The sequence below is a fragment of the Molothrus ater genome, chromosome 5, assembly GCF_012460135.2.
Source record: "Molothrus ater isolate BHLD 08-10-18 breed brown headed cowbird chromosome 5, BPBGC_Mater_1.1, whole genome shotgun sequence".
Taxonomy (NCBI): Eukaryota; Metazoa; Chordata; class Aves; order Passeriformes; family Icteridae; genus Molothrus; species Molothrus ater.
Window position 1 is genome coordinate 849,102 of NC_050482.2, and position 17,202 is coordinate 866,303.

At 64.9% G+C, this 17,202-nt stretch overlaps 3 protein-coding genes across 5 annotated transcripts in view; 1 reads left to right on the forward strand and 2 right to left on the reverse strand.

Moving 5' to 3' along the window:
- MAPK8IP2 (mitogen-activated protein kinase 8 interacting protein 2) overlaps positions 1 to 5,629 on the forward strand; it is a 28,260-nt gene extending 22,631 nt beyond the window's left edge. Inside the window, 4 exon segments of the mRNA XM_036400917.2 lie at positions 704 to 823; positions 2,085 to 2,155; positions 2,584 to 2,682; positions 4,477 to 5,629. Of these exon segments, the coding sequence (XP_036256810.2) occupies positions 704 to 823; positions 2,085 to 2,155; positions 2,584 to 2,682; positions 4,477 to 4,549 (363 nt within the window). The 3' untranslated portion in view covers positions 4,550 to 5,629.
- A 1,186-nt stretch (positions 5,630 to 6,815) lies between these two features.
- Positions 6,816 to 13,519, reverse strand: LOC118697931 (uncharacterized). The gene is made up of 2 exons (XM_054514836.1): positions 12,642 to 13,519; positions 6,816 to 12,431 (listed from the first exon to the last, which is right to left on the reverse strand). The coding sequence occupies exons 1-2, from the start codon at positions 13,517 to 13,519 to the stop codon at positions 12,254 to 12,256; spliced, it is 1,056 nt and encodes a 351-aa protein (XP_054370811.1). The 3' UTR covers positions 6,816 to 12,253.
- SHANK3 (SH3 and multiple ankyrin repeat domains 3) overlaps positions 6,816 to 17,202 on the reverse strand; it is a 164,735-nt gene continuing 154,348 nt past the window's right edge. Inside the window, exons 24-25 of one of the 3 annotated variants that reach the window (XR_008508403.1) lie at positions 13,278 to 16,111; positions 6,816 to 13,197 (exon numbers count right to left, since the gene is read on the reverse strand). Coding sequence is in view for 2 of the 3 variants with exons in the window: in XM_054514833.1 (XP_054370808.1) it covers positions 15,565 to 16,111 (547 nt within the window). In the remaining variant the exon portion in view is untranslated. Of the gene's footprint in view, positions 16,112 to 17,202 lie in introns of all 3 variants that reach the window. The other 2 variants (XM_054514833.1, XM_054514835.1) reach the window with 2 other exon arrangements.

Consider the following 17,202-nt stretch of genomic DNA (forward strand, 5'->3'; position numbering starts at 1 on the left):
CAAACTTCTTTATTTTTAGTCCATTTCCACGCCTTTTCTGCTCATTCTCATGGAACAGATCTCTTCTTATTAGAGGCGCAGCCTGTTTTCTACCCAGGAATACATAAATTGTTATTGACTGACTTTTCATTCTCAAGATTGCCAAACAATCTTGAGAATGAAAAGTCAGTTGGTGATAATAATAATGATATGAAAAGTCAGTTGATAATATGAAAATAATAACAATAATAATAATAATAATAATAATAATAATAATAATAATAATAATAATAATAATAATAATAATAATAATAATAATATACCGTTGATTAGATGAAAATTCAGATAATAATAATAATAGAGGTCTGTTAATTATAATATGAAAAGTCAGATAATAATAATAACAACAGCAATAACAGCAGTAATAATGATAATAATATGAAAGTCAATTAATAATATGAAAAGTCAATAACATGAAAATTCAGTTAATAATATGAAAAGTTAATAACATTAACAATAATAATAATAATAATAATAAATTAATAGTTAATAGTTAATAAATAATGATCAATTTGGCGTGGGAACTTGGGAGCTGTTGCTGAGCCGTGCTTTGCAGAGGGAGCAGGCCCCAGCTTTGACCCCACAGGGCTCCCTTTCACAATCTCTTTTAAATATTTTGTAATTTTCCCTTTGCTGCCATTCCCCGCTGTCCCCGCTGTCCCAGATCGCCACCACGCGGAAGCTGACGGTGCACCTGCGGCCCCCGGCCAGCTGTGACCTGGAGGTGACACTGCAGGGCATCAAACTCATCCTGACCGTCACCGAGTACAGCCCCGAGCACGAGGTCAGGCACCGGGGGACAGGGGGGACACCGCGGGGACACCGGGGGGACAGGGGGGACAGGGCTCTGGGCTTGGGGGGACATGGAGGGGACATGGAAGGGACAGGGCTCTGGCTTTGGGGGGACATGGAGGGGACAGGGCTCTGGGTTTGGGGGGACAGGGCTCTGGGTTTGGGGGTTACAGGAGGGGACAGGGGTCTGGGTTTGGGGATAGAGGAGGGGACAGGGCTCTGGGTTTGGGGGGACATGGAGGGGACAGGGCTCTGGGCTTGGGGATAGAGGAGGGGACAGGGCTCTGGGCTTGGGGGTTACAGGAGGGGACAGGGGTCTGGGTTTGGGGATAGAGGAGGGGACAGGGCTCTGGGCTTGGGGGGACATGGAGGGGACAGGGGTCTGGGTTTGGGGATAGAGGAGGGGACAGGGCTCTGGGCTTGGGGGCACAGAGGGCACAGGGGTCTGGGTTTGGGGGGGACAGGGGGGGACAGGGGTCTGGGTTTGGGGGGACATCGAGGGGACAGGGGTCTGGGTTTGGGGAGATGAGGGGGACAGGGGTCTGGGTTTGAGGGGACAGGGGGGCACAGGGGTCTGGGTTTGAGGGGACAGGGGGGCACAGGGGTCTGGGTTTGGGGGGACATGAAGGGGACAGGGGTCTGGGTTTGAGGGGACCGGGGGGGACAGGGATCTGGGTTTAGGGGGACAGAGGGGCACAGGGGTCTGGGTTTGGGGAGACATGAAGGGGACAGAGGTCTGGGTTTGAGGGGACAGGAGGGGACAGGGGTCTGGGTTTGGGGATAGAGGAGGGGACAGGGGTCTGGGTTTGGGGATAGAGGAGGGGACAGGGCTCTGGGTTTGCGGGGACATGGAGGAAAGGGGTGCTGGGGTGTGGGTTTGGGGGGGCAACAGAGAGTTTTGGGGTGATGGGGAGGTGAGGAATGTGGGGGTGGGTTTGGGGGGTGATGAGGGGCTCAGATTTGGAGGTGACCACGAGGTCAGGGCTTTGGGGGTCTGAGTTTGGGGGGCAAGGAGGTAATGAGGGGCTCAGGGGCCCGGGTTTGGGAGTGATCAGGACAGGAGGAATGTGGGGGGTGGGTTTTGGGGGGGCTCAGCGTTCTGGAGGTGAGTGGAGCAGATTTGGGGGTGCCTGGCAGGTGCAGGCTGCAGGGCTGTGGGTTTGGGGGCCGATGCTGAGGGGGGGCACGGATTTTGGGGGGCTCTGGGCCCCCAGGCCTGACCCAGCCCCTCCTGTGCCCCTGTCCCGCCGCAGTTCGAGCGCTGCAGCCACTTCTTCCAGATGAAGAACATCTCCTTCTGTGGGTGCCACCCCCGGAACAGCTGGTGAGCCCCCCTGCCCCCAGGGGCACCCTGAGGGACCCCCACCCTGCCCAGGGGCACCCTAGGGGACCCCCACCCTGCCAGGAGCACTCCAATGGATCCTCACCCCACCTAATGACACCCCAAGGAACCCCCACCCCATCCAGGGTCACCCCAAGGGACCCCCACCCTCCCAGGGGCACCCCCAGGAACCCCCACCATACCCAGGGACCCCAAGGGACCCTCATTGCCTTTAGGGACACCCCAAGGGACCCTCGTTGCATTTAGGGACACCCCAAGGGACCCCCCCCCCAGGTGCCACCCCAGAGCCCCCTGCCCGCCCCGGTGTCCCCGGGGTGGCCGTCCTGGGGCTCTGGGGGTGTCCCCTGGCAGAGCCTGCCCCAGGCAGGTTTGGGGGCGCCCCCCTGAGCCCGTGCCCCCCACACCCGCAGCTATTTCGGGTTCATCACCAAGCACCCGGTGCTGAGCCGCTTCGCCTGCCACGTGTTCGTGTCACAGGAGTCCATGAGACACGTGGCCGAGTGTGTCGGGTACGGCACCGGGACACCGGGGGGGACAGGGGACACCGAGGGACATGGGGGGTACAGGGGACATGGGGGACACGGGGGGTACAGGGGACATGGGCGACATGGGGGACACGGGGGGTACAGGGGACACCGGGGGACATGGGGGGTACAGGGGACATGGGGGACACAGGGGGTACAGGGGACATGGGGGGTACAGGGGACATGGGGGACACAGGGGGTACAGGGGACATGGGGGGTACAGGGGACATGGGGGACACAGGGGGTACAGGGAACATGGGGGGTACGGGGGGTACAGGGGAGATGGGGGACATGGGGACACCGGGGCTACAGGGGACATGGGGTGGCTGGGATGGGGCTGGGGGCACGGGGTTATGGGGGGCACGGGTACATGGGGGGCACTGGGGTCATGAGGGACATGAGTGGCACAGGGGACACGGGGACACCGGGACACAGGGGGGTACAGGGGACACGGAGGGTACAGGGGACACGGAGGGTACAGGGAGTGTAGATGACATGGGGGCAGGGGGGCGAGGGGGGTACAGGGGCACGGGGGCAGGGCATGGGGCTGGGGGCACACAGGGGGTACGGGGGACATGGGGGACACAGGGGACATGGGGGACATGGGGGACATGGGGGACACAGGGACACCGTGGGGTACAGGGGACATGGGGGGCAGGACATGGGGCTGGGGGCATGGGGGGTACAGGGGGTATGGGGGGGTACAGGGACACTGGGGGGCACTGGAGACATGAGGGACATGAGGGGCATGGGGGGCACGGGGGGTTTGGGTGCCAGGGACTGGGATTCGGGTGCCAGGGATTGCAGTGCCTGGGATTGGGGTGCCAGGGATTGCGGTGCCAGGGATTGCGGTGCCAGGGATTGGGGTGCCAGGGAATTGGGGGCTGGGTGCAGCATTATGGGGTGCAGGGGGGGTCTGGCTGTGCTGGGGCTGGGATCAGGGGGTGCGGGAGTTTTGGGGTGCTGAGGGCTGGGAATGGGGGCTCTGTGTGCCAAGACACTGGGGGTGCTGTGGGGCTGTGGGTGCCGGGGTCTGGCTGTGCCAGGTTTGGGGGTCTGGGGGGGCTGTGGGTCCAGCTGTGCCAGGTTTGGGGGGGCTGTGTGTGCCGGGTTCTGGCTGTGCCAGGTTTGGGGGGCCTGTGGGTCCGGCTGTGCCAGGTTTGGGGGGGCTGTGGGTCTGGCTGTGCCAGGTTTGGGGGTCTGGGGGGGCTGTGGGTCCGGCTGTGCCAGGTTTCGGGGGGCTGTGGGTGCCGGGTTCTGGCTGTGCCAGGTTTGGGGGTCTGGGGGGGCTGTGAGTCCAACTGTGCCAGGTTTGGGGGGGCTGTGGGTATGGCTGTGCCAGGTTTGGGGGGGCTGTGGGTGCCGGGTTCTGGCTGTGCCAGCTCTGGGGGTCTGGGTGGGCTTTGAGTCTGGCTGTGCCAGGTTTGTGGGTCTGGGGGGCTGTGGGTCCAGCTGTGCCATGTTTGGGGGGGCTGTGGGTCTGGCTGTGCCAGGTTTGTGGGTCTGGGGGGCTGTGGGTCCAGCTGTGCCATGTTTGGGGGGGCTGTGGGTCTGGCTGTGCCAGGTTTGGGGGGCTGTGGGTGCCGGGGTCTGGCTGTGCCAGGTTTGAGGGTCTGGGGGGGCTGTGGGTCCGGCTGTGGCAGGTTTGGGGGTGCTGTGGGTACCGGGGTCCAGTTCTGGGGGTCCCAGCCCCCTGTTTCAGGGTCTCAGTGGGTCTGGGGGTGCCGCTCTGTGCCCCCTCCCCTCGCTGACCCCCCCTCCCCATCCCTGCCCCCCCAGCCGAGCGTTTCAGGAATATTACCAGGAGCACCTGGAGTACGCCTGCCCCACAGAGGACATCTACCTGGAGTAGGGTCCCTGCCACCCCCGGCACCCGGGGCCACCCCCGGCACCCGGGGCCACCCAGCCAGGGACTCGGTGTCACTCTTAGGGACTCGGTGTCACCCCAGGGATTCTGCATCATCCCCAGGGACTCTGTGTCACCCTTAGGGCCTCTGTGGGACCCCAGGGATTCTCTGTGTCACCCCCAGGGACTCAGTGTCACCCCCAGGGACTCGGTGTGACCCCAGGGACCCTGTGTGACCCCCAGGGATTCTCTGTGTGACCCCCAGGGATTCTCTGTGTGACCCTTAGGGACTCTGTGTCACCCCCAGGGACTCAGTGTCACCCCCAGGGACTCGGTGTCACCCCAGGGACCCTGTGTGACCCCCAGGGATTCTCTGTGTGACCCCCAGGGATTCTCTGTGTGACCCTTAGGGACTCAGTGTCACCCCCAGGGACTCGGTGTCACCCCAGGGACCCTGTGTCACCCCCAGGGATTCTCTGTGTGACCCCCAGAGTCTCTGGCCCCCCCGCGCCCCCCCCGCACGCCCCCCCCCATCTCTCGGGGGTCCGGGGGTCCCCTCGGGGGGTGACACAGCCCAGCGGGGGGGTGGCCCGGCCCGAGCAGCCCCCCCTGCATGAGCACGGCCAGCCCGGGGGGCAGCGGGCCCGCGGCTTTGGGGGCACGGGGGGGTCCGGGGGGGGGGGGGTCCGGGGGCAGCTCGGGGGAGGGGAGGGGGCATCTCCGCGCACCCCCAAATCCGCGCTGCCCCCCCAAAGGAACGGGGATCCCCCAGAGCCGCCCCCCCCGCCCCGGGTGTGCTGCCCCTCGTGTCGGTGTCCCCGGCTGTCCTATCCCCCCCCGCCCCCGCCACCGAGCTCGGGCCCCGGGGGGGTCCCGGGGCCGCCCCCTCCTCACTGCTGTGCCTGGTGGTCCCTCGCTTCGGCCCTGTCGCCCAGCGCTATCGTGACTATATCGCCACCCGCTCGATGTCCCGGTATTTATCTGTACTCAGCAGCCAGAGGAGCCCCCGAGCCACTGTGCCACCCCGGCTGTCCCCACGCCGTTGTCACCCACTTGGTCTTTCAATAAAATATATGCTTGGTGTGAGCTGGGGACAGTCCCGGGGACAGGGCTGGAACCGGGGTGGGGACAGGGGTGGGGACAGGGCTGGGACACTGCTGGAACAGGGGTGGGGACAGGGCTGGGACACTGCTCAGGACAGTGCTGGGGACACTGCTGGGGACATTGCTGTGACAGTTGTTGGGGACAGTGCTGGGGTCAGTGTTGGGGGTGGGGACACTGCTGGGACACTCCTGGGGACATCCAGGGCAGGGCAGACACCCAGATGAGTTGGGGACACCCAGATGAGTTGGGGACATTCAGGTGAGTTGGGGACACCCAGAAAAGTGGGGACCCCCAGCCCCTTCCCTGTCCCTTTGTCCCTTGGCCATGCCCCACGAGTGTCCCCCCCTGCCCTGGCCCTGGGGACACCAGCGGGTGGCCGGGACCTGATGGGGGTGTGACACTGGGGACGGTGGCTTCGAGCCATTGGTGTGGCACCTGTGAGAGCCGGGACACTCCAAATCTCACCCAGGGACACCCCAAAACTCAGCCAGGAACACCCCAAATCTCACCCAGGGACACCCCAAAATCTCACCCAGGGACACCCCAAAACTCACCCAGGAACACCCCAAATCTCACCCAGGGACACCCCAAAATCTCACCCAGGAACACCCCAAATCTCACCCAGGGACACCCCAAAATCTCACCCAGGAACACCCCAAATCTCACCCAGGGACACCCCAAAATCCATCCCTCCCATCCTACCCAAAATTCATTCACCCCAAAATTTGAGGGGCGCCTCAAATTTCAGCTGGGAAGATCCCAAAATTAAACTGGGGCACCTCAAAAAAAATTCAGCCGGGACTTCCCAAAATTCAACCGAGAACACCCCGAAATTCAGCCAGGGCACCCCAAATTTCACTCAGGGACACTCCGAAATTCAGCCAAGGACACCCCAAAATTCACCCGGGGCACCTCAAATTTCAGCTGAGAACATCCCAAAATTCAGCCGGAAAAACCCCAAAATTCAACCGGGGACCTCCCAAAACCCATCCAGGAACACCCCAAAATTTAACCCGGAATAGCCCAAAATTCAACAGGGACACCCCAAAATTCAACAGGAACACCCCAAAATCCACCCACGGGGCTCTGTCCCTTGGGGGCTCCCATTGTCCCCCCCCTGCGTAGGGCCGGGACCACCGCGGGATCCGAGCGACCACAGGACCAGGCGGAGCTTTCTTATAAATTTATTACATAATAATAATAATAATAATTAATAATAATAATATAATATAAGAAACATAGATCTCTGTGGGGGATGTGTATCACAACGTCAAGGGCGGGAGGCGAATGGCCGCACCTCCGTGACTCCGGAGAAGGAGAAAGCTCCTCCGAAAATCCATACAAAATTAAGGGTGAAGTCAAACTGACCCTGGGAAATTAAAAACGGAACGAAAACCCACAGGTGAGTCCGGCTGGGGGACGGAACCGAGAGTGTGGCGGGGCCGGGCTGTGCACATGCAGCGGGCGTGAGGGCGTGGCACATGCATGGGCAGTGAGGGCCTGGCCGGACAGCGGCCGGCCGGCCGGACAGCGGCCCCGCCGCGGATGGGGCTGGCAGGGCCGGGGATCCCCGGGAGCTGAGTGACCCCGGGGGGTTCTGCTCTTTGTCACAGTCGGGGGAACGGACGGGCGGATGGAGGGGGGCGATGGCGCCGGGCTGGACAACGGAAAAATATCGACAGCTTGGGGGGGAAAAAACCCCTTTGGAAGCGGGGGGAAAAGAAAAGGAAAAGTGTCTCCCTTTGTACAGCGGAAAAACCCGAGTGGTGGAGAAGCCATGAGAGGAATCACAGTAACGCCGCGGCCCGGGGCGGGGGCGGCGCGGCCGGGGGCGGCACGGCCCTGGGGTTGGCGTGGCCGAGCCGTGGTCAAGGGGTCGGCGTGGCCAAGCGGTGGTCAAAGGGTCAGCACGGCCGAGGGGTTGGCGTGGCCGAGGGGTTGGCGTGGCCAAAGGGCCGGCACGGCCGCGGGGTTGGCGTGGCCGAGGAGTTGGCATGGCCGAGGGGTGGTCAAGGGCTTGGCACGGCCAATAGATTGGCATGGCCAAGGGGTTGGCATGGCCAAGTGGTCAACACGGCCAATGGTTGGCATGGCCGAGGGGTTGGCACAGCCGAGGGGTGGTCAAGGGCTTGGCACGGCCAATAGGTTGGCATGGCTGAGGGGTTGGCATGGTCAAGGGGTCATCGTGGCCAATGGGCTGGCGTGGCCAAGGGTTGGCACGTCCGAGGGGTTGGCATGGCCAAGTGGTCAACACGGCCAATGGATTGGCATGGCCAAGTGATTGCTGTGGCCAAGGAGTAGTCAAAGGGTCGGCACGGCCGATGGGTTGGCGTGGCCAAGGGGTCAACACGGCCAATGGGTTGGCATGGCCAAAGGGCCAAGGGGTGGTCAAGGGATCGGCACGGCCGAGGGGCTGGCATGGCCAAAAGATTGGCATGGCCAAAGGGCTGAAGGGTGGTCAAGGACTTGGCACAGCCAATGGATTGGCGTGGCCAAGGGGTCAGCGTGGCCGGGGGCTCAGCATGGCTGGCGGGTTGGCGTGGCCAAGGGGCCAAAGGGTGGTCAAAGTGTTGGCACGGCCGATGGGCTGGCGTGGCCGAGGGCTTGGCATGGCCAAGGGCCAAGGGTGCTTAAAGGGTCAACACAGCTTAGGGGTCAGCGTGGCTGTGGGGTCAGTGTGGCTGAGGGGTCAATGGGTCTGAGGGCTGACCAAGGGTTTGGCACGGCCAATGGCTTGGCATGGCCAAGGGGTCAGTGTGGTCAAGGGGCCAGCCTGGCCAATGGGTTGGCGTGGCCACAGCATGGCCGAGGGGTCGGTATGGCCAAAGGGTTGGCATGGCCAAAGGGTTGGCGTGGCCAAAGGGTTGGCGTGGCCGAGGGGTCAATGTGGCCGAGGGGTCGGCACAGCCGATGGGTTGGCATGGCCAAGGGGTCAGCGTGACCCTGGGATTGGTGTGGCCGAGGGGTCAGTGTGGCCAAAGGTTTGGCGTGGCCGATGTGTTGTTGTGACCGAGGGGTCAGTGTGACCCGGGGGTTGGCAGAGCCGGGGGTGACCGAGGGGTCAGCACGGCCGAAGGGTTGGCGTGGCCGAGGGGTCAGTGTGACCCAGGGGTCAGGGCGGCCGAGGGGCCAGGCCGGGGTCAGGGGTCAGCTGGGCTCCCGCTCTGCCTTCTCCTGGATGGCTTTTCCAAAGGCAAGGTGGCCCCGGCTCCGGAGGTGGCCAGAGCGGGGACAGGAGCTGGGGACACCGGGAATCACTCCCGGGAAGGGGACGGCAGCGCTTTGGGAACGGCCACAGCACCGACCCGTGGCCGAGGGGCACCGTGGGGTCCTGGTGGTGGCACCGTGACACCGGGTGGGTGACCCTGGCTGCCGGTGGCACTGCGGGGCACAGGCTGGGGGTGCAGAGGAGCACTGGGGGGACACAGGGGACACGGAGGGGACACCGGGGGTCTGTGCTGGCAGCTGGAAGGGCCGCCCCGGGCGAAACCAGTTCGCCCGGGGACCCTGATGGCCTTTTGGAAGTCCCTTGTCCAGATCTGCCACATCCCCGTGGCAGAGTGGGGGACAGGGGTGGGCAGGGGACAGGGACGGGCAGGGTGGGGGACAGGGATGAGCGGGGCAGGGGACAAGGGTGGGCAAGGGACAGGGATGGGCAGGGCGGGGGACAGGGGTGGGAAATGAGGGGGACAGGGATGGACAGGACAGGGGACAGGGGTGGGAAATGAGGGGGACAGGGATGGGCAGGGCGGGGGACAGGGGTGGGAAATGAGGGGGACAGGGGTGGGCAGGGCCGGGGACAGGAGTGGGAAATGAGGGGGACAGGGGTGGGCAGGACAGGGGACAGGGGTGGGAAATGAGGGGGACAGGGATGGGCAGGGCGGGGGACAGGGATGGGAAATGAGGGGGACAGGGGTGGGCAGGACAGGGGACAGGGATAGGAAATGAGGGGGACAGGGGTGGGCAGGACGGGGGACAGGGATAGGAAATGAGGGGGACAGGGATGGGCAGGACAGGGGACAGGGGTGGGAAATGAGGGGGACAGGGGTGAGTGGCACAGAGGACAGGGATGGGCAGGACAGGGGACAGAAATGACGATGGTGGGGGACAGGATGAGTGGAGCGGGGCACAAGAACGAACGAGCAGGGGACAGGGATGACCTGAACAGGAGACAGGGATGAGTGGCACAAGGGGACAGGGGTGAGCAGGGCTGGGGACAGGAATTTATGGGATGGAGGACAGGGATGAGTAGCATGGAGGCAAGGACGAGTAGGACAGGTGACAGGGACAAACGAGACAAGGGGACAGGGATGAAACGGAATGGGGATGAGCGGGGCAGGGGACAGGACGAATGACACAGGAGACAAAGGATGAGAAGGGCTGGGGACAGGGACAAACGGGACAGGGACAAATGGGACAGGGATAAACGGGACAGGGGACAGGGATGCCTGGCGCAGGGGACAGGGATGAGTCGCACAGGGGACAGGGATAAACGGGACAGGGGGACAGGGATGAGTCGCACAGGGGACAGGGATAAACGGGACAGGGGGACAGGGATGCCTGGCACAGGGGACAGGGATAACGGGACAGGGATAAACAGGACAGGGGACAGGGACAGCAGGACGAGGAGGCTGCGGGGACACACGGGGCAGCTCGGTGGCAGCCCCGGGCGCTCTCGGGACGGGCAGCGCGGGTGGAAGTCGCCTTCTCTGGCGTGGGGCCTGACTGGGACGAGCCGTGGTGTCCCCGCGAGCGGCGCGGGTGACACTCAGTGTTCGCCAACACAGGTACGGCTGCAGCTGCTTCAGCGGGAGCTGGGGGTGCGGGCCGGGCACGGCCGCGGCTCCGCGGGCGCGGAGCGGGCACCGCCATTTCCGCCCTCGAGGGGCGCGGAGGAGGACAAGGAGGGAGAGGACGAGGAGGGAGAGGGAGGGGAAGGCTCCTCCGAAATGGCGAGAAGGCGCACAGCTCTCCGGTCCCAGAGCGAGCTTGAGCGGAGCGGTTGCGCTCCGCGGGTTCGGCCTCTCGCGGCGAGAGGCGGCCGCGGGCGGGGGTCTCCGTCTCGGTGTGGCCCCAAAAAACAGCTGCGGAAGGGGCGGAGACCCCGGGACACCCGGCGGGACGGCGCCGGGCTGCCCGCGCTCAGGCCACCACTGTCACCTTCCACCCGCGCCCGTGGCGCCGGCGGAGCCCCCGAGCCCCAGGGGACAGCGCGGGGCTCCGCGCGGGGACACCGGGACAGCGGTGCCACCCAGGGGACACCGAGAGAGCCGGGGGCTGCCGGGGGCTGCGGGGAGTGGGGAGGGACAGGCAGGGACAGGCAGGGACAGGGAGGGACAGGCAGGGTGGGCAGGCAAGGGTGGGCAGTGCCAGGCAAGGGTGGGCAGGCAGGGGTAGCCAGGGTGGGCAGTGCCAGGCTGGGGTGGTCAGGGGGTCAGACAGTGTGGTCAATGACAGGCAGGGTGGTCAGGGTGGTCGGGCAGTGCCAGGCAGGGGTGGCCAGGCAGGGTGGTCAGAGAGAGCGGTCAGTGTCTGGCAGGGTGGTCAGAGTGGCCAAACAGAGTGGACAGGGCTAGGCAGGGGTGGGCAGGGCAGTCAGTGCTAGGCTGGGGTGGGCAGGCAGAGTGGGCAGTGCCAGGCAGAGTGGGCAGTGCCAGGCAGGGGTAGTCAGGATGGTCAGGCAGGGTGGTCAATGCCAGGCAGGGTGGGCAGTGTTTGGCATGGGTGGGCAGTGCCAGGCTGGGGTGGTCAGTGCCTGCCAGGCCGGGCAGTGCCAGGCTGGAGTGGCCAGGCAGGGGTAGCCAGGATGGTCAGGCAGGCTGGGCAGTGCCAGGCAGGGCGGGCAGCGCCAGGCAGGGCCGTCAGGCAGGGTGGGCAGTGCCAGGCAGGGCGGGCAGTGCCAGGCAGGGCCGTCAGGCAGGGTGGGCAGTGCCAGGCAGGGTGGGCAGTGCCAGGCCGTGCCGAGGACCAGCACAGCACCCAGGGGACGGGGGTGGCCCAGCCGGGACCAGCGGTGGCCGTGCGGGGCCGTGGCCAAGCCGAGCGCTCGCGGGGGGCTCCGAGGGGACGCCTGTGTCCCCAAGGCGGGGACAGCCAGGTGCCAGGCGCGGGGACAGCCAGGTGCCAGGTGCGGGGACAGCCAGGTGCCAGGCGCGGGGACAGCCAGGTGCCAGGCGCGGGGACAGCCAGGTGCCAGGCGCGGGGACAGCCAGGTGCCAGGTGCGGCGCGGCGCGGCCAAAACAGCCACGGGCGCGTCCCCACCGGGATCCCCCAGGGGAGTGGCCCCGGGAAGGGACAGCCCGAGGAATTCCCGGGAATGCCCCAATCCCACAGCGGGGGAAGGAGACCGCGCCATGGCACCGGGACCGTGCCGCCATGCGACATTCCGGCACGCGACATTCCCGCATGCGACATTCCCGCGTGCGACATTCCCGCGTGCGACATTCCCGGCGGGATGCGGAAGGGCTCGGGACAGCACCGGGAGGTGGCGGAGGGACACAGGGGACACAGGGGACAGAGGGGACACGGAGAGAAGGGGCAGGGGAGGCACAGGAGGGTGGCACGGGATTGTCTGGGATGGGATTTGGGATGGGAGGTGGATGGGATCAGATTTGGGATGGGATTTGGGAAGGGATTTGGGGTGGGGGCTGCCGGCCTGTCCCTGTGCCTGGAATGTCCCGGGAATGCCGGACACAGCGGGGACACAGGGCCAGGGTGGCACCGGCTGGGTGAGGGGGGTGGGGATGGATTTGGGGGGCACAGGTGGGATGGATTTGGGAGCAGGTAGGAAGGATTTGGGGTAGTGGTGGGATGGATCTGGGGGAGATTGCACAGGGTGGGGCTGGATTTGGGGGATGTGGATGGGGTAGATTTGGGGCACAGGGTGGGATGGATTTGGGAGCACAGGTGGGATGGATTTGGGAGCAGGTGGGATGGACTTGGGGGCACAGGTGGTGTGGATTTGGGGTAAGGGTGGGATGGATTTGGGAGCAGGTAGGATGGATTTGGGGGCACAGGTGAGGTGATTTTTGGGGCACAGGTGGGATGGATTTGGTGGGTAAGGGTGGGATGGATTTTGGGTCCCGATGGGAGGGCGCAGGGCGGGGCTGGCACGGAGGGTTTGGGGGCCGAGGGTGACACTTGGTGACACAGCGGGGCTGGCAGGGCAGGTCTGGGGACACGGGCGCTGATTGGCGGCGGGAGAGGCCGGGCTTGGGACGTTGGTGGCACTGCGGGGACGCGGCCGAGGGGCAGGACCTGAGCTGGGCAGGGACACCCGGCGGGCGCGGTGGCACCGCGGTGGCGCAGGGGAGGGGTCGGGACGTGTCCGGGCTCACCGAGCCCGCCATTCCCGGGTTTTTTTTATTTTGTTTTTCCCGGGATATTTTTTCCCGGCTCGTCGCCCACCGGGCCCTTCCCCGCTCCCGGCTGGGACAGCGGGGTGGCAGCCGGGGACAGGGACAGGCCACGGCCCCCGGGGGCTGCCGGAGAACGGCGGGGGTCGCCACGGGGGTGAGGGCTCGGGGACAAGGAGATGGCACCGGGGACCCTCCCGGGGACATCCCGGTGCCCCGACACAGGGCAGGGACGTCCCGGGGACATCCCGGTGCCCCGACACAGGGCAGGGACATCCCGGGGACATCCCGGTGCCCCGACACAGGGCAGGGACATCCCGGTGCCCCGACATAGGGCAGGGACATCCCGGGGACATCCCGGTGCCCCGGCACAGGGCAGGGACATCCCGGGGACATCCCGGTGCCCCGACACAGGGCAGGGACATCCCGGGGACATCCCGGTGCCCCGGCACAGGGCGGGGACATCCCGGGGACATCCCGGTGCCCTGGCACAGGGCAGGGACATCCCGGGGACATCCCGGTGCCCTGGCACAGGGCAGGGACATCCCGGGGGGGTCCCGATACCCCGACATAGGACAGGGGACATCCCGGGGACAGCCCGGGGGAGCTCCGGGCCCTTTTCCCTGGCAGGGTCGGAAAGGTTCGGAGATGTTGAGGGTCAGGACGGAGCTCCCTGTCCTCCCCTCTTAGCACCAGAAGAGTTTTTTGTTAATGCCTTCCTGGGGGCCTCGCTCGGCTTTTGGGAGCACCGAGCCCTCCCCTCCCGGCCAGCCGGGCTGCCCCCGCCCGGGGGACACGCGGGTGGCGCTGGGGACACCGCCACGGGGAGTGTCCCCTCCTCCGGGCATCGTCCCCGCGGCCACCACCAGCCCCGGGACCCCCAAAATCGGGGACGCGGCCCCCGGGGACCTCCCTGCTGTGTGCCTGGAAGACTCGGTGTGTCCCAAAACGCAAGTTTGTGTTTTTGTTTTGTGTGTGTGTGTGTGTGTGTGTTTTTTTGTGATTTCTCTGAATCTTTACAAATCCAGAGCGTCTGAAAGGAGCTGTTTCGGGGGAGGGAATTTTAGGGGTTTTTGTGGTGTGTTTAAAAAGACTTTTTCACATTCATTCAGTCGCTTAAAAACTCCCGCGAGCCACGGGCGTCCCGGGAGCGTCTCCTCCAGTCCAGAGATAGGAATTCTTTTAGGAAAAATCCTAACAAAAATCAGGTGGCTATAGCTCTGGAGATATAGATATATAGATATTCTCTCTTTCCAAATATAGAGCTGCTTAAAAAGATGCAAAACGAGGGATGAGCAGGATTTTGTGGGGGGAAGGGGGGTGTGTGGTGGGGGGGGAGGATCCTGTAGTTCGTTATCTCGTGGGGCTTATCAGCTGCTCTCTAGATAAATGCACGGAGATTAAATAATTTCCCATCAACGCTTTTCCCCCCCCTTTGGAAAAAACAAGACCCCAAGCCCAGAGGAAATCAAACCTTTCCCACCCCCCGCCCCCTCCCCTCTAAACGTTGCCAAAGCGTTTTTTTTGTTTTTTTCTTTTTTTGCTGCGGGATTCGTCCCCCCCCAGCCTCCCGACATTCCCAAACATGCTTCGATCCATGCGCTCCTCGCTCCCTCTCACCCGGCCGGGGCAGCAGCTCAGAGTCCGGGGGGGTCCTCCTGGCGGGGGGGGCTCTTCTGGCACGGCCTGGCACGGCCTGGCACGGCTCGGGGTGGCACGGCTGCCGCTGGAGCCTTCCCGGCCCTTCCTTCCTCCTTTCCTTCCTCCTTTCCTTCCTCCTTTCCTTCCTCCTTTCCTTCATCCTTTCTTTCCTTCCTTTCTCCGGAAGCGCCGCCGGGATGGCCCCGCTGGAGCCGCCGCCTCTGAGCCCGATGGGGACACCTGGGGGGGGGACCCGGGGCCACCCCCTGGCAGGGACACCTGGGGCGGTTCAGGACCCGGGGCCACCCCCCCGATAGGGACACCCTGGGGAAGGGGACAGGACCTGGGGCCATCCCCTGGGGCCATCCCCTGGCAGGGACAATTCTGACCCTGCCAGGGACACTTGGAGGGGTTCAGGACCTGGTGCCACCCCCTGGCAGGGGCAGCCGGGGGGGTTCAGGACCTTGGGGTACCTCCAAGCCTGGCAGGGACAACTGTGACCCTGCAAGGGACACCTGGGGGGTGTCAGGACCTGGGGCCACCTGTGAGCGTGGCAGGGCCACCCGGGAGGTGCCACCCCCGCAGGTGCCACCCGCCCGCTCGGGGGCTCCAGGCCGTGTCGCCGCCGAGGTGCCACCACCGCGGCGCGTCCCTGCGTGTCGCCGGTGCCACCCCGGGCGGGGGCACACGGAGCGATTTACAGGCCAGCCTCTCTGGGAGAACGGGAACGAGGAGGAATTTCATGCAACATTCCTGGGCCGGAGGCGGCGGCGCGGGGCCGGGGCGGGAGCGGGCGGGAGCCGGGGAGGGGCGGCCCCACGCCCTCAGTGCAGCGCTCGGAGAAGGAGAAGGAGAATCCGAGTGGGTTTTCTTGGCTTGGGAAATCCGCCCCGCCCTTCCCACGGCGGCTCCGGGCGCGGTCAGCTGTCCACCAGCTGCTTGAGCGCCCGCTCGATGTTCATGCGGTGCCCCACGCGGGTCACCCCCAACTCCACGAAGTCCTCCTTGGTCAGGGCGGGCAGGTGCGTGCCCTCGATCTCGTGGTCCTCGAACTTGTCCCGGTGCTCCACCAGGTTGATGCTCTCCAGCCAGTCCCCCACGTCGTACTTGTTCCACAGGTGCAGCGGCTTCTGCATGAAGGGCCGCGGCGGGTGCAGCGTGTGCAGCGGCGGCCCCGGCGACGGCGACGGCGACGGGGAGCGGCTGCGGGCGCTGACGCTGCGCACCACGAACCGGACTTCCTTGGGCTCGTGGGGGATGGAGAGGCTGGAGGACTTGAGGATGGTGGGGGGCGTCAGGCCGTAGGGCCGGACGGTGCTGAGGGGCTCGGGGCGCTCCAGCGCCGCGGGTTTGACGGGGCTGGGCGTGCGGCGGGTGACGGGGTAGCGGCTGCCGGGCCGCACGGTGAAGGTGGTGCCGGAGCTGCGCTGGGAAATGGTGCTGAGTTCTCCTAAACTACTGAAAAGTCTGCGGAGAGAGCGGGGAGGCGGGGGAGAAAAGAGAGGAGAGGGAAGGGGTGAGGCCGGGTTTGGGAATGGGGGCGCGAATCCAGCGGGGCTGGGGGAGGTCCGGGGTGGGGGACACGGCTCGGGAGGGAGATCCCGCTGGGATGCCCCGAGGATTCCGGCAGCGCCTCCAGGGTGGGGGCTCCCGGCCGGTGCTGCCCTCCTGGCACGGCTCTGCGCCCCCCCAAAGTGTCCCCAGCCCTGGGGACCAGGACTCTGTGCCTCACCCTGCCCCGTCCCCCCGCCCCGTGCTGATCCCACATGGAATGGGAGCGACCCAGCGGAGAAAAGCTGGGAAAAGAGGGAACCTTCCAGCATTTTCCCGGGATGGGGGGGACCCTCTGGACACCCCTGGTGGCGGTCACCTGGTGGACAGTGTGGTGTGAGGAGCCCAGGGGTGGCCAGGCCGGTGTCCCCTTGGCACTGGGACATGTGGGACCCCCTGGCTGTGCCACCGTGGGAATCTTGGATGGGGACAAAGCTCCTCAAAGTGCTGCTGTCCCCTTGGCATTGTCCCCATCCTGCCATTGTCCCCGTGGGATGGACAGGGAACGGGAAAGGAAAGGGATCTGACACCTGGGTGAGTCCTAGAAAATCAGAGTCCTCTGCTCTGGAGAGACTGGGAGAGCTGGGAATGTTCTCCTGGAGAAGGGAAGGATCCAGGGAGAGCTCAGAGCCCCTGGCAGGGCCTGCAGGGGCTCCAGGAGAGCTGCAGAGGGACTGGGGCCAAGGCCTGCAGGGACAGCACCCAGGGAATGGCTCCCAGTGCCAGAGGGCAGCCAGGGATGGGATCTTGGCAATGAGGAATTCCTGGCTGGGCTGGGATTGCCAGAGCAGCTGGGGCTGCCCCTGCATCCCTGCAGTGCCCCAGGCCAGGCTGGACACTGGGGCTGGAGCAGCCTGGGACAGTGGGAGGTGGCCCTGGAGGGGTTTTGAGTCCATCCCATCCCATCCCTGCCTCTCCACTTGTCCTCAGAACTATCCCATAAACTTCCTGCATCCCGGTGCCTCAGTTTCCCTGCCGGGCCTCCCATCTCAGCTCCCTCCTGGAAA